The sequence below is a fragment of the Natator depressus genome, chromosome 1, assembly GCF_965152275.1.
Source record: "Natator depressus isolate rNatDep1 chromosome 1, rNatDep2.hap1, whole genome shotgun sequence".
Lineage (NCBI taxonomy): Eukaryota > Metazoa > Chordata > Testudines > Cheloniidae > Natator > Natator depressus.
Window position 1 is genome coordinate 196,894,436 of NC_134234.1, and position 14,570 is coordinate 196,909,005.

At 41.9% G+C, this 14,570-nt stretch overlaps 1 protein-coding gene across 2 annotated transcripts; it reads left to right on the forward strand.

Annotated features, from left to right (window-relative positions):
- The first annotated feature begins 23 nt into the window (after positions 1-23).
- Positions 24-12,939, forward strand: BLZF1 (basic leucine zipper nuclear factor 1). 2 transcript variants are annotated; one of them, XM_074973685.1, is made up of 7 exons: positions 24-108; positions 908-978; positions 4,053-4,495; positions 5,805-6,004; positions 8,834-8,962; positions 9,559-9,778; positions 11,314-12,939. In XM_074973685.1, the coding sequence occupies exons 2-7, from the start codon at positions 957-959 to the stop codon at positions 11,497-11,499; spliced, it is 1,200 nt and encodes a 399-aa protein (XP_074829786.1). In that variant the 5' UTR covers positions 24-108; positions 908-956; the 3' UTR covers positions 11,500-12,939. The 2 variants fall into 2 exon arrangements, with proteins under 2 accessions (XP_074829786.1, XP_074829793.1); XM_074973692.1 differs by having other exon boundaries at positions 27-108; positions 934-978.
- Positions 12,940-14,570: the final 1,631 nt, after the last annotated feature.

Here is a 14,570-nt window from a genome sequence, read left to right on the forward strand (position 1 = left end):
AAGTGTCAGAGGGGAGGGGCGGGGAGGGAGCGTCAGTTGGTGGGAGGGGAGGGGGCTCGAGAAGCCCTCTCTGCGGGGTGAGAGGCAGACCCGGCGCGTGGCGGCCTGGTGAGTGTGTCACGCACCCTCGCGGGGAGGGCGGGGCCGGTCGCTCTGCGTGTTGCGGGCTCGACGTCGTCCGAGCGGCCCCTGGGTGACGCCGCAGCCGGGGACCCTGCGCGCGGGGCTTGTTTTTAACCCGCCGCCCGGCCGGGGCGTCGCTGGGGGTTCCCGGCTCTGGGCCCGGGACTCGCGGCCCCGCGGGAGGGGCGCAGTTACCGGCGGGGACGGTTCCAGGACCTCAGTGCTGCCGGAGCCCGACACGCCCCCGCTTCCCCCCCCCCCCCGGGGCTCGGCCTCGCGCGCCCCCTCCCCTCCGGTGTTCCCCGCCTGTCGAGCGTGGGCGTGATGCGCCGGCGGGGGCGGCCAGTGTTCCGGGAGACTTAATCACGTGACACAAATCTTTGCCGCTTGGCGACTCCAGGCCAAACCTGGAGGGTTGGCAGCTCTTATGCCGGCCTGTGTCCAGCTGCTGCTGGGAGAGGGGACTTTGGCCCAGGCCTGGCCCCACCCCTCTCCCCCGGGCAGTGCCTGTCGCATCTCTGAAACAAGCTGTCTCATAACTGAGCGTAGGGGCGGCCTTCTCATCAGGTTATTGGTGTTATTGAGAGGGTGATAGCTCCCAAAATGTACTAGGCCTTTCCAGACACAGAGCGCTCGGGTCCTGTCCAGAAGAGCAGGTCAGTGGAGTTACTGCTCCATGTCACAGAGGGACAAAATAAAGAGTTCCGAAGAAACATCAGCAAAATTAGCAGGCACATTTTAAAATACTAATTATTGTTTTACCCTGAGTGTTTAACTTTTTTAGATTTGGTCGTCCTCTCTCCCATACAGCTGCATCAGCCAAAGGAAAAAAAATGACATCTCTAGGGAAGAAAGGTAAGTGCTCTTCCTTTACTCAAAAATATCTACATTCTGGTAATTCTGTATTCACTTTAGAGGTGTTTAATTACAGAACAGAGCTACAGTGTATGTTAGATGTTATAGTGTATCTCAGGGGGGAAAGGTTGTGGGAATCTTTGTTGTTGCCGTGAAAAGCAGAGATACAGTAAAGAGCGTGGGTGGAAGTGGTAATGAAATGTTTTCTTTTACCTTTGGATCCCTAGTTCAGATCAGGCCAGGGCAGTAACAACTGAAAGTTATTACCCTTTGATGGCTTTTTGGTGCCCTGAGATGATGATCTTCATCTAGTTCCTAGCAGATAGGTGTCTAGCATTTACTTGGCTCCCTTGTTTTTATTACAGTAGAATAACTAATTAAGCATTAAGACCCCACTTCTGCAAACAGACCTGCACAAGTAGACTTTTGTGTTGGCATAAATCAATTTACAGGCAAAGTACCTAAATCTGCAAAAACTAGGAAATTCAAAATTAAGGATTCTTACTCTGTCCTTATGTCACACTGTAGTGGTGAGGCACAGCAAAATGTATATGGTCTGTTCTTGGACCTGCCTATTGTGCAACAATGGTAAGAAGTCAAACTCTTTTGCACCTTAATGGACATGGTTTGCTGGGAATACTCTAAATCCCTAAGAATTTTATTCTCTGAAGATATTTTTTTTCTTAGTCCCTCCTTTTCTCAATGTTGGTTTAGGCAGGCATTAATAACCAGGGAGAGATTAGCATTGGAGAGGAAGAACACAACAGACCCTGTTTTATTAACTGTGTGAGGCAAAGGATACCGGTTCAGTTATTGCAGATATTGTTTTACAGTAGCAAGAAATCAATTTTCTATCAAAAAGATTTTTTGACTAGACTTGAAAAAAACTAAATTCTAAAAAGCTCTTCTCTATTATCTGTTAACTAGCTGAGCTCTTGAGTTATTTCTGGGTTTACATATGTGACAGATATGGCAATTTCCTGCAATAGCTTTGGGAGATCTTACTGTATTAAATTTATGTATCATTGTGGGCCAAGGATTATATGTAATTCCATGGGGGCGGGTGACCACAGCTCCTCCAGGAATTAAGAAGGGGGGTGTATGGTGCTGGGGGGGGGGGGGGGGGCGTTTATTAGGCAAATTCATTGGGGTTGTAACACTGCCAGAGACATACCACTACCTGGAGAGGTTCACATATGCTGGTTCAAACTGGATTCTCCAGAGACCAACAGACAAAGAAAGGTCCTATGGATAAATAGCCTGAGTTTAAACTGACTCAGGGCCTTCTTTCTGATCCAGCAAATGGACAGGACCTTCTGTCCAAGGGAGGCCTGGGAAGGTTGGAAGGACTTTGGCCAACTGAGGCCCTATAAAACAAATGGGTGACCTACACCTCTACCCCGATACAACGCGGTCCAATATAATGCAGTAAAGCAGCACTCTGAGGAGCGGGGCTGCTTTACCTCGTTATATCCGAATTCGTGTTACTGCAAGCGGTTCCTCTGTGCCCCCTGCCCCAACTCACCTCCGCCTCCTCCCATGAGTACGCTGCCGCTCCGCTTCTCCCCCTGCCCCCCTCCAGGCTTGCCACGCCAAACAGCTGTTTCGCAGCAAGCCTTGGAGGGAGAGAGGGAGCGGAGAGAAGCGGAGCAGCGGCAGCACGCTCAGGGGCGGAGGCGGAGGCAGAGGCAGAGTGGAGGTGAGCTGCAGCGGGGAGTGGTTCCTCTCCCTACCCTGCTATAACACGGTCTCACCTATAAGACGGTAAGATTTTTTGGTTCCTGAGGACCGTGTTATATCACACTAGAGATGTAGTAAGCTTTTAGCATGCATACAGGAACTCATTGTTTTTTACTGCATTGCTTTCATCTTAGGAATAAATGTGCTTGCTTATAAAAGGCTGTGTGGTAACTTTTAACTGCTGGCAATTAAACTGCTCATAAGCCTTCAGAGAGAAAGCAATGCACAGATGCTGGCCTGCTTAGGCAGGTCTGACTTGCTGGGAATACCAGAGTGTAGGCAGAGAACTGTGAGCCTGGAAAAATCTTGGTCAGAAGGGAGAGAAACATAGGTTTTCACCCAACAGAGGTAATGTTTGAGAGGTGGAAGCCTAAAAGTGGGTGCCCTTGGTGGACAAGGGAGAGGGTGCAGTTCCTCTGAAGTGTGACAGCATAAATTGGGTCATATGATATAAAGATCAAACATCAGTCTTCGGTGTCCTGAAGCATCTTTCACCAATTTAGAATCATACACATTAGAAATGGAAAATATCATTGAAGATCAACCATTCCATGTCTCCGCAGTGTGGTAGTACTTGAAGTTCTTGTTTTCTAGGCTGGAAGTTTGACACAGTGAAAATTTTACAACCAGTTTAGGGTTGTGTACAATTTAATAAAATCCAGCATCAACAGAAATTTTTATTAAACATTGCTCTGCAGTGTTGGAAACCCAAACGTGCCAGCGCTGGGGGGAGAGGAGTATGGGAGAAACAGGAAGTGATAAGTTAATTCCTCTTTCCATTCTCCCCACACACTCACTTTAGACAATGAAGTAAAACAGCACAAATAGTGAAAAGTAAATTTTTTTTTCCAAGATTTACAACTAAGTTATTACTAGACACAGTTAAGGGGGAAAAAAAACTTGTGACTGTATTATACTGACAGTATCTCTTTAAAGTTGTTGTGAAGCAATCTAATGCTTTTCAACGGTGAAGGAGTGAAATCGTCTTGGCTTTGAATTCAAAGTTCAGTGGCTAATGTAGTGAGTTCATATAGATTTTCTGCAAAGTGGCTGCTGTTGACCTTTTTATCTATATAGTCTTGTTTGTGCAATGTGCATGTAAATATAAATGAAACTAGATGGCGGGGTTTTGTATTACTGACCTTACTGATATGAGTAGGTGCTCTTTCCCTTCTGAATCCTAACTGAATCAGTGCCCCAGCACTATGCTGCTTTGCAGCTGCATTGTAAAACCAAGGTCCTTCCAGAGTTGTGTTGCCGTGCTCTTTGAATTTCTGTAACTCCCAATGGCGTAATAAAATAAATATATTATCTTCCCATTGTCTCCAAATTAGCCGACTGTGCCTCGTCACCCATCCGTGGACCTGGAGATGGCATGGAAACTGAGCAGCCACCTAAAACTGTGGAAGTAATTGCTGGAGCCCACAATGCAAGTCGTCATGCCCATCACAGTCCACACAAGAAAGCTATCTCTTCCCTGAGTCCCGGAGTTCTCCAACTCGGGAAAATACATAGTGATAAGTCAGTGGAGATTGAAGCTGTTCGAATACTGGTTCCCAAAGCTGCTATAACTCATGTTGTTCCTACCAAAAATGCTAAGGTGTCTAAATCCCTGGGACACCATAAAGGAGAGGATTTCAGCCAGTCAGATGGAGTCACAGAACCCAAGAAAGAGCTGTTGGATCTAAAAAATGCAGTAGAAAAGCTCAAGAATTCAGAAAGGAGATTGCTACAGGATAAAGAAGGTCTTTCCAACCAGTTACGTGTACAGACAGAGGTAAGACATTGAGGATTGTTCTTGTGACAATAGATTTGTAACTATATTTTGTTTGGGAAGCCTGAGGAGACCAGTATGATGGTATAGTCTGACCTTCCGCACAAGGCAGGCCAGAGAAGCTTGCCAAGTAATCTCTGCATCAAACCCATAACTTCTTGAGCTACAGAATATATCTTAATCATGTGGCACAGCAAATTCCTAGCAAAAAGGTATGGTTTTACAGTAGTCTGTCACTACTGTCTTAGGGCTCCCTTAGTAAATTAGTATAATGAAAGGCCCTTTTGAAATTACATGTATGCAAGGAAACAACTGTAGGAATCCCTATTCTGAACTGGAAATCTACCATGAGATCTGGCAAACTTAAATATCCAGTTGTGATTTAAAGACTTCAAATAATGGAGAATCCACCACTTCCCTAGGTAAATTGTTCCACTAGTTAGTTACTCACTCAAAAATATTCACCTTTTTCTGAATTTGTCTAGCTTTATCTTCCAACCATTTGTTCTCTAAAACCCACTACATTTTGTTTCTGCTGTTTTAGACAGCAGAAACATTCATTATTTTAAAAATGTAATCAAAGGGCGTCTTTTTGATATCATTAACAAAGACAGCGGGAGCATGCAAATATAGAAAAATTGGCCTGCTGCACTGTATAAAGTACTCTGCAGAGAGCAACACCATAAACTCAGTTACAAAAATAATTTTTCCCTACTGAACATAGAAATTGCTATACAGAGAGTACCAGTGGTCTACCTAGTCTAGTATCCTTTCTAACACAATGGCCTGATGCATCTACCAGATGCTTCAGAGGAAGGTGGAAGAAGCCCCAGAGTGGTAACTATCAAATAAATCACCCATAGGGCAAGTTTCTTCATACCCCCTTTTAGTTAGTGGTTGGGTTATGCCCTGGCACAGATGAGTGCATGTCCTACCTAATATAAACTGCAGATCTAAATGGCTACTACTCCTGTAAATTAAGCCTGAATTCTTCTCTCTGTAGTAGATGAATGTGCTTATTCTTTCAGACATCAGTTATACAGGCTTATTTAAGCAATTACAGTTATAGCAAATAAGTTGCATGTCTTGACCACTTTAGTAAACATGAGGCTTAAAACACTTGGCCTTCAAATTCCCAAAAGGACATGTATCTGCCCTAGTTGCAGTTCTTAAAGTGTCTTGTAATTATTCCATACAAAAGCCTGGCATATTGGGAAATCAGTCTGAAGCTTTGTTAGCTAATGTGCTTTCTAGAAGCACACTGATTAGAAATATGACTTATGCTAGCTGTTCTACCCTTGGCCTATTCTAGGTGAATCGAGAGCTGAAGAAGTTACTTATTGCTTCTGTTGGGGATGACCTGCAATATCACTTTGAACGCATGGCTCGTGAGAAAAATCAGTTGATCCTAGAAAATGAGGCCCTAGGCCGGAATACATCTCAGCTGTCTGAACAGTTAGAGCGGATGTCTATACAGTGTGATGTGTGGCGCAGCAAATTCCTAGCAAGCAGGTATGGTATTACAGTAGTCTGTGTCACTATTGTCTCAGGGCTCCCTTAGTAAATTAGTATAATGAAAGACCCTTTTGAAATTACATATATGCAAGGGAACAGCTGTAGGAATACCTACTCTGAACTGGAAATCTACCATGAGATCTGCAAAACTTAAACCACCACAGCCCTGCTTTCTTAAGTTTCCAGCCACTGTCTGTACAGTTTTGAATAATAATTCAAAATTATTCATCCCTATATACACTTGTGTATCTTCAGTGTCCTCACCTAAAATTGTAATACCATAAACTTTACATTTTATTTTTTTAGCTGTGCATATGACAAGCTGAAAAGGGGTTCGTGCTGCTAGTAAATCAGGGTTCCGATTTATATGAAGATAACATTTATTGGGACAGAAAAGGATTAAAAGAAGATAGTTTGCTGAGCTTCTGAGCATGGTGCAGGGCACCTTTTATCTGTCAAGCATTTGTAATGGACCATTGCTGGAGAGGGTGTGTGTTTGTTTTTAGACTGGGTTGACACTCCAGTGAAGGGGAGGCTTAGTGTTATCTATTTTGGAGATTTTAATTAAGATATGTTGCTTTTTACTTGTCAAGATCCCAGATGTACAGTAAAATACACAGGAGCAGGTCTGTTGAATACAATTTTCACAAATGGAATTTAGACTTAAGAATAGAGTAGACAGAGGATCTGTGGCATACCAGGTATGACCAAATTAAAGGCTTTACAAATGCCGTGCTCTAGGATTTATATTTAATCTACTATTGAATGCAGAATATATATGACTAAACACAAGTTGGCTACATTTAACAAAGCACATTCAACAGAGACTCAGGATCAGCGATGGAATATAGAGCCTTTTACCTGAGGTTGCCAGTCTGAATCCAGCTCAGGTCATTAGTAACTGAAAGGTGTTACTATAAATTTAGGTGGTGGGGACCTATGTACCATGATTTCCATATTCTTAGTTCAGTTATGTCTGAGGGATTAGAGACAATCTCGTTCCTCTAAATTGGTAGTTAGGAGTGACCAAAAGTGGTTGGGATCTGATAGCTATTAGTTTGTTTTTAAGGGATCTGTGTCTAGATCATCCAGTCACACCTTTGTTAGTCTCAGCAGAGAGGCAACTAAATAAATGAGCAAGAAACTGAATGCACCTGATATCCCCCTTGATTTATTTCCCAGAGATGACTTCCCCTAGGCCATGCTTGAGGCATATTAGTGAGGCAGCCTGTGCAGTCGCTGCTCCTTGCTTTACCTGCTCTTTGGTAAAAGAAGACTTTATTCTCCAGTGCTGTTACTTATGACATTTGTCAACAGCATTAACTTGTCCCAAAACACATTTTTAAAAAAAATTTTAAGACACTTCCTGTTTTTTTAATCAAACAACACACACTGGGCGTTTTGAGACTGAGTTTAAACAATCACTTACTATGAATCTGCACATTCTGTATTAGAGACATGTAAGAGGCTCGAGGGTTGTGCCAAACAAATAGAAACTAAAAATAATCTGCACTGGCTAACACAAGAATCCCTCTTCCTGGATTGCATTTATTCAGAGTGGTCTGTAACAAATTTTAATAAAATAAAGTCTCAGCTCCCGGAAATGCCCTTTTTTCAAGCAACAATCAAATGTATATCCAACTCAAAATAACAAGTGAATTTATGCAACAACAAAAAGGTCCAAAAAAAATCACTTAATTTAGCCTTTGGGATTCACTCAGGGAGCATTTTCCATGGTGCCTTCCATAGCTCCCTCTCCCCCCCAAAAAAGTCTCTCTCTTTTTTTAGATTATTATAGAGCATAGATAATAAAACAAAATTCACTGCCACTATATAAATCCATGGTGCACCTACTCGAATAGTGTTTGTCGTTCTGGTCGCTCTATCTAAAAAAAAAATATTAGAATTGGAAAAGGTGCAGAGAAGGGCAATAAAAATGATTAGGGGGATGGAACAACTTCCATACAAGAAGAGATCCAAAAAGTTGGCACTGTTCAGCTTAGAAGAGAGGACTAAGGCAGATATAATAGGTCTATAAAATTGTGGATGGTGTGGAGAAAGTGAATAAGGAAGTGTTATTTACCCCTTCACATAATACAACCACCAAGGCGCACCCAATGAATTTAATAGGCAGCAAGCATTGTTAAAACAAACCAAAGCAAGTATTTCTTCACACAACACGCAGTCAGCTAGTGGAATTTGTTGCCATGGGATGTTGTGAAGGCCCAAAGTATAAATGTGTTTAAAAAAAAATTAAATAAATTCCTGGAGTATAGGTCCATCAATGGATATTAGCCAATAGGGTCAGGGATGCAAAAGTGTGTCCCTCAACCTCCAATTGCTGGAATCACCCAGCACTGGGCACTCTCAGACAGGATATTGGGCTAGATGGACCATTGGTTTGACCCAGTATGACCATTCTTATCTTCATCTCCTCTTCCTGACTAAGCCCTGGTAAGAAAACAACTGCATTTCTTGATCCCACAGTTGAGAGTAGAGGGAAGGAAGGAACTGTGCCTTGCTGATGGTCCTTTTTTCTGATATTTGTGTTGGTTTGATCCTTACAACCTTGCTCATATCATCTAGTGTGCCATGCGGCTTCCCCTATGAGCCCCAAAAGGCCTCCTTATTACAAAACATTTCCTATTCGTAGTTTAAAAAAAATAAGCAGGTATGCATCAGTTTTAATTGACTGCTCTTAATCCTTGAAATATTTGATCTGCTAAAACTATATCTGCAACAGAACCAAAAGTGAAAACTAACTCTTGGATTTCTAAATTGCCTGTTAAAAGTAGCTGATTTATTTGGGGATTTCCTCTTTTGCAGAGTCATGGCTGATGAGCTAACCAATGCCAGAGCAATTCTTCAGCGCCAAACCCGGGATGCACAGAGTGCAATTCAGGATCTGTTGAGTGAACGTGACCAGTTCCGTCAAGAAATGATTGATACACAGAAGTATGATTACTCTTTACATTCTTTTTGTTTTCCTGCCCTAAATGTTGTTCTGTGCATTTTTTATTACTGTGGTCTCAGTTAGGTAGTCTTCTGACCTAGAATCAATTCTCAACACTATTCCTGGTAGATAAGTATTTACAAAAACCATTGTTGTGATTGCTATGCATGGAGCCCTGTCTCTCAGCAGAAGGGTTGAGGATTGAAGGAACCATATCAGTTGAACTTCACACTTCACCCAAAAGAGTTGTTAGCCCTAGGTGAGGGTTGAGATTTATCGGTCAGCAAAAGATAATGTAGGGGACCGCAGTCTTCCTGACTCTGAGTCCACCACTTGTCACCAAATACTCTAATCATGATGGGCTCCTCAAGCCTTGTATTTTATTACTGTGCTACAGTCTGGTGAATGGCCATGTGTCCTAATCTTGTTTCAATATTTAATTCTTATTTGTATGTTTCCTTGAATGTTTTTATCTCCCTTGTCTGATTTGAATCGTAAGTTCCTTGGGGCAAGATGACCTTTTTGTACAGCACCATGCACATTGATTGCACTGTATAATTTACTCATTACTATAACAATTCAATTTTCCCCTGAACAGATTGTTAGAAGAGCTGCTGGTTTCTCTACAGTGGGGGAGGCAGCAGACTTATTATCCTAGTGCTCAACCCCACACTACAGCAGAGCTAGCAGCAGTGAACCATAAACTGGCTAAAGCAGTGAGCTCCCACCTTCTTGGAAATGTTGGCACTAACCCTCCAAAAAAGGCTTCCCCACCAACAGAGTTCTGCAACACTCCTGCTGAGAAAATGGCTGAAATGGTAAAACCCTTACTATTGCTCCCAGTTTGTGCCACTATCAGCGCTGCATAGGTGCAGCTTCCAGTTCACTTCCAGGAAAGGCAACTTTCTGGTGCATGAGAACTAATTACAATCTAGAGTGAGAGTAAAGTGCGTGAGCAATAGAGAGCTTTTTCGGTACATCTGATCTAAGAGACTATTCCCTAAGCAAATATTTAAACTGGAAAAACTCACGTCCCCACACTTTCCCCAGAGCACCAGGAGGTAGCCTACACCACCACTGTATATCTGTTCATTAGCACCCCTTAGTATAGTGTCTAATCTCTGTACCACTTATTTAGAGCTGCACGGTGATCATGCATAGAGGACTCTGTTCTTTGTCTTCCTCATGTTCCAGGAAACTGCAGTAGGATTTTTTTTCTCCCTCCTTTTCTCTTAGACTTGGCTATAATAGATTTTTTTCCCCCCCAGTATATAGTCTGGACTTGAGACTGTATCCCTGCCAGCTATAATTTTGGGGCATACCTGAAGACTGGGGATTCAATTTCAAAATAAATGGCTTTATATTAGGGCAAGGAGATTAGAACATTAAGACTGAAACAAATGACCTAATAAATGGTCAGTACAGTAGAGTTTTAATGAAGATGTAGATGAGCGAATTCTCCAGAGACAATGAGCAGCTGGGCTGGAATAACCAGCAGGAAGACTTTAAAGGGAAAGTACTGCTTCCCCGCCCAGCCTACCTGCTGCACTCCAGAAGTGACTGGGACAACATTTAATTTTAGGCTAGGGAACTAACCAGGGAGCCTCAACTTGAGAAGTAGGAGGGAGAGGGGAAAGGATGAGGAAGAGAAGGGAGGTGGGGCAGGGAGGCAAAATCCATACCATTTTCAAAGCAAGCTCCCCCCCTCCCAAAAAAAAAAAAATCCAGTTACTGTAAGTACAGGCGGAAGGAAAATTGGGGAAGATAATAAAAGTAGTAGAGAAAGTATTTAACCTTTCCCTTTAGTGTTTGATCATCATTGTAGTATGAACCATTTCTATAGGAGGAGTATCCCATGCATAAAACTGCCCCAAAATACCTATTTTAAAACTAAGCTATCCTCCACTAGAACTGAACCACCCCTGGGAGTGTACTAGGTGCCTATCAGTACACTTATCAAGCAGCTGAAGGCACAAAGCACTGTGCACATAGTGGTGGCATACTGCTGGACTCAAGCATGTTTGCAAATATCTTTGATTAGTTCAGAGGTCACTTTTTTCTGAACCTCTAATCTTCCCTTTTTGTAATGAATTTAATTATAGCCTTTTAAAAAAAATTACCTTAGTTCTGATGAAGGGATTCCAAATTTGTGAATCTATATTCATTGCAATATGAAGTTACTCAATGTTAAGAATTACAGTTCAAGTTAAAAACTGACCAAGGTATGAGGTGAATGGTAAATTTTATCAATCCTCAACAGCAGCTACCAATTGTATGTAAATTCAAGTTAGGGATAAAGCATCTTGGATTAAATAAAATCCAGTTCATGTCTGATACTAAAGTTCTCTTTTAGGTGCTGCGAGTGTTGGATCCAGTTGCCTGTACTGAAGCATCACCAGAAGTTCCCTTTTCTGAGCCTTCCCCACCCTCCTTCCTTTCCACAAAGAAGAACATTGGTCGGTTTCACCCATACACCAGATATGAAAATATAACTTTCAACTGCTGTAATCACTGCCAGGGAGAACTGATAGCCCTTTAAAATCATTGTGCTGAAGACAAAAAGCCAGTATGTCTGTAGATATGCTAACTTTTTGCTGAATTACACTAGTGATTTATCCATTTGGATTTCCTTCTTTGCTATTATCTTCCTGGGGGTTTGTTATGCTAGAAACAATGTACTTTTTACTTCCTATACCTCTCATGCTTAGGGACCATCTACAATCTGTGGTGAGATCATAGCTTCTACAAGGCTGGAATATGGTTAATGCTCCCATCTACAAGGGCAAGACCAAAATGTTACAACATAAATTTACACATTTTATAGTGTAAATAGCTCCTTAGATGTGTAGGATTTGTAATAATATTATGAAACCTTAATGGATTTCTGCTCAGGGGAAGACAAAACCGTGAAACTATTTAGGAACAGACAAATGATGCATCCACTTGAAACCTCTGAATAGTGCTTCCTTTAAAAGGGAGTTGAAATAAATGTTAAAGTGAGAAACATTGATTTATTATTTAAGTATTTTCATTTTAAAAAGGGCAATAGAAAGCACAATCATTTCTATGCGGTTTAATTTTTCTCTGTAGTGTTACTCAGTTTGCTGTGGTGCTATGGTCAAGTATTTATAGTCCTAATTAAGTTAAAGGATCAGGTGCAATTAACATTATGGGTCTTCAAGTTCAGAAGGGGGCAGGAGGGCCCTTACCTTGATGGAAAAGGGTAGAGAAGCCTCTTTAAGAAGAAACTTGAATGAAATTGAAAGGTGTTGGTGCTGAATGGAGTATGGAACCTAATGAGCATGACAGTTATTTCTGTGTGTTCATGAGGTTGAAACAAGTGGATTAGAAGCATTTTAACTCCTAGAACCAAGCTGCTGCCTATCTGATGCAGCAAAGATTGATGTAGCTCCTCTAGTGCATAGTTTTAAAAACTGAAACTTACCCTATGCTTAGAGGCAAGATACTACACATGAAAATCTTTCATAGGTATTATACCCGTGGAAGGGCCTGCATCATCATATACTTTAGTATGCTCTGTCACTACTTATGCATACATATTTTTACTCATCTGGCTTTATTAGGTTAATGAGACAAATTCAAAGTATGTACTAGTAACCAGCCTGCCAAATACAGCCCAAGAAGACAGCTTGCAGGGTTCTTCTCTGCTTGCTTATTTACAAGTTAGACAGGATATGTTAGTGAGCTTTTGGGCTCTTTTTGAACAAAAGTCATTCATAGAAAAATCATGCTGGTATCTTGCAGCACTCCAGTATCCTGCCACCCCCAACAGACACAGTATGCATAGCCATGCTATGTAATTAAGGAAAAGGTCTCTAAACCAGTCACTAACACTTTTTTTGGTAAATCTAGTACTGTATACCAGGTATGAAAGGCATAAGTTTTTGACTGCTACTCTTGGCCATGCTTTGGCCTCTGCAATTAATATGTTACAATAAACATTCTCTACCTACTTTTATCATGAATGAAGGTTTGGATTTTGTATACTTGTGACAGTCTTTGATTCCACACATTCTTTGCAGAATCTAAGGGCAAGTCTACACTACAGCCAGGACTGACTCTGAGATCGATCCAGCAGCAGTCAATTTAGCAGGTCTAGTAAAGACCAACCAAATTGAGTGCAGATCGCTTTGCAGTTGACCCCTGTACTCCACTCCCAATGAGAAGAGTAAGGTAAGTCGACGGGAGATTTTCTCCCGTAGACCCTGGGTAACTTGACCTAAGGTACGTAGACTCCAGCTACATTATTCATGTAGCTGGAGTTGTGTAGAGTAGGTCAACTTACTGCGGTAGTGTGGACATAGCGTAAGAAATAAAAGATTGAACTCTGCAGGAGTTACAAGAAAGCTAACTGATGGGCATTAGCTTTTGTGCCCTGGTTCAACCTCATGGGGATAGAAATTCCTCTCTCCACCCCTTGCAGGTTGGGAAAACACTCAAACAGATATTAATTTGTCAGCGTATCGCAGTGGGGCGAATAAACAAAGGTTGGTCACTTGTAACCAGAGTTCAAGATGACCCCTGCACAGTCACACTTTTGTGATGTGCCAGTGGTACAGCTTAGAACAGCAGAACCTTCTAATAGCAGTGCCCATTCAAATGCTCTTATGCCCTGTTCTCCTCCCCGCAATAAAAAGGAAGCATGGCATGCAGACTGCCTCAGTTCCTTCCACTAGCTCCTCAGGTCCAAGTCTGTCACTAATACTGAGAAGGAGGGGAACGTGGACAGGGAGTATGAATTACCTTTGTGAAAGGAGGCTCTAGTTCTATCCCTATGGCATTTTTCACCATCATTAAACGAACTGTTAGATTCTTTAACTCTTCCCCTACCACTTAAACAATTTTAAAGCTGCATAAGTCAGTTACACTTTGAAGCCTCGCATTTTAAGCAGGAAAAGAATAAGCCTAACTTTTTTCCCAGTGGAATAATCAACTCCCATTAAGTCTTAGCTAGTATAGCAAATTAAATGGTGCTTTAGGAACTTTTCCTGTATTATGGTAGACACACCTAAAGGCTTTAACAATAACTTTTTTGTTTTAATTAGTTAACACACAGTTGCATTGTGTCTACTAAACAGGTCTTCAACATGTGTCTCAAACCAACTATACTTCCTAGCCACACATGCAGTGGTCCATTTTTGGAAATCTTGATGATCATCCTATAATTCCTCAGTCAGAGCACCCAACTGCACTCTAGGTGGCTTAAAGGAAGACAGACCAGTGAAACAGGTTACAAAAGACATAGTTAATGTGTGTAGAGAAACCCTTCTACTCAACAGGACAGCTATGACTTGGTTGCAGAAAGACCTATGTTCCGTGTATGCAAGGCTTGAAACACTTAAGAGTTAACTGTATTGGGTATGGATACACACCATGTTTAGAGGCAGCCAGTTAATAGTATGTTACATTTAAATAGCGTAGTGTAGACCAGGCTAAAAACTGTAAAGCCCATACCACTTGTGAGCATGAATACTTATGTGCTCGCTAAAGGTGTGGGCAAAGAACTCGAATGAAATCAGTTGAAACTGTTTGAAAAATGGTTCATATTTACTCTCTTTAAAAAACAAACAAATACAGCCATTCCTACAT

Coding starts and splice junctions, on each gene's coding strand:
- BLZF1 (XM_074973685.1), top strand. CDS start 957: ATGACATCTCTAGGGAAGAAAG. Junction 6,005..8,833: donor AGCAAATTCCTAGCAAGCAG/GTATGGTATTAC, acceptor CCTCTTTTGCAG/AGTCATGGCTGATGAGCTAA. Junction 9,779..11,313: donor CTGAGAAAATGGCTGAAATG/GTAAAACCCTTA, acceptor GTTCTCTTTTAG/GTGCTGCGAGTGTTGGATCC.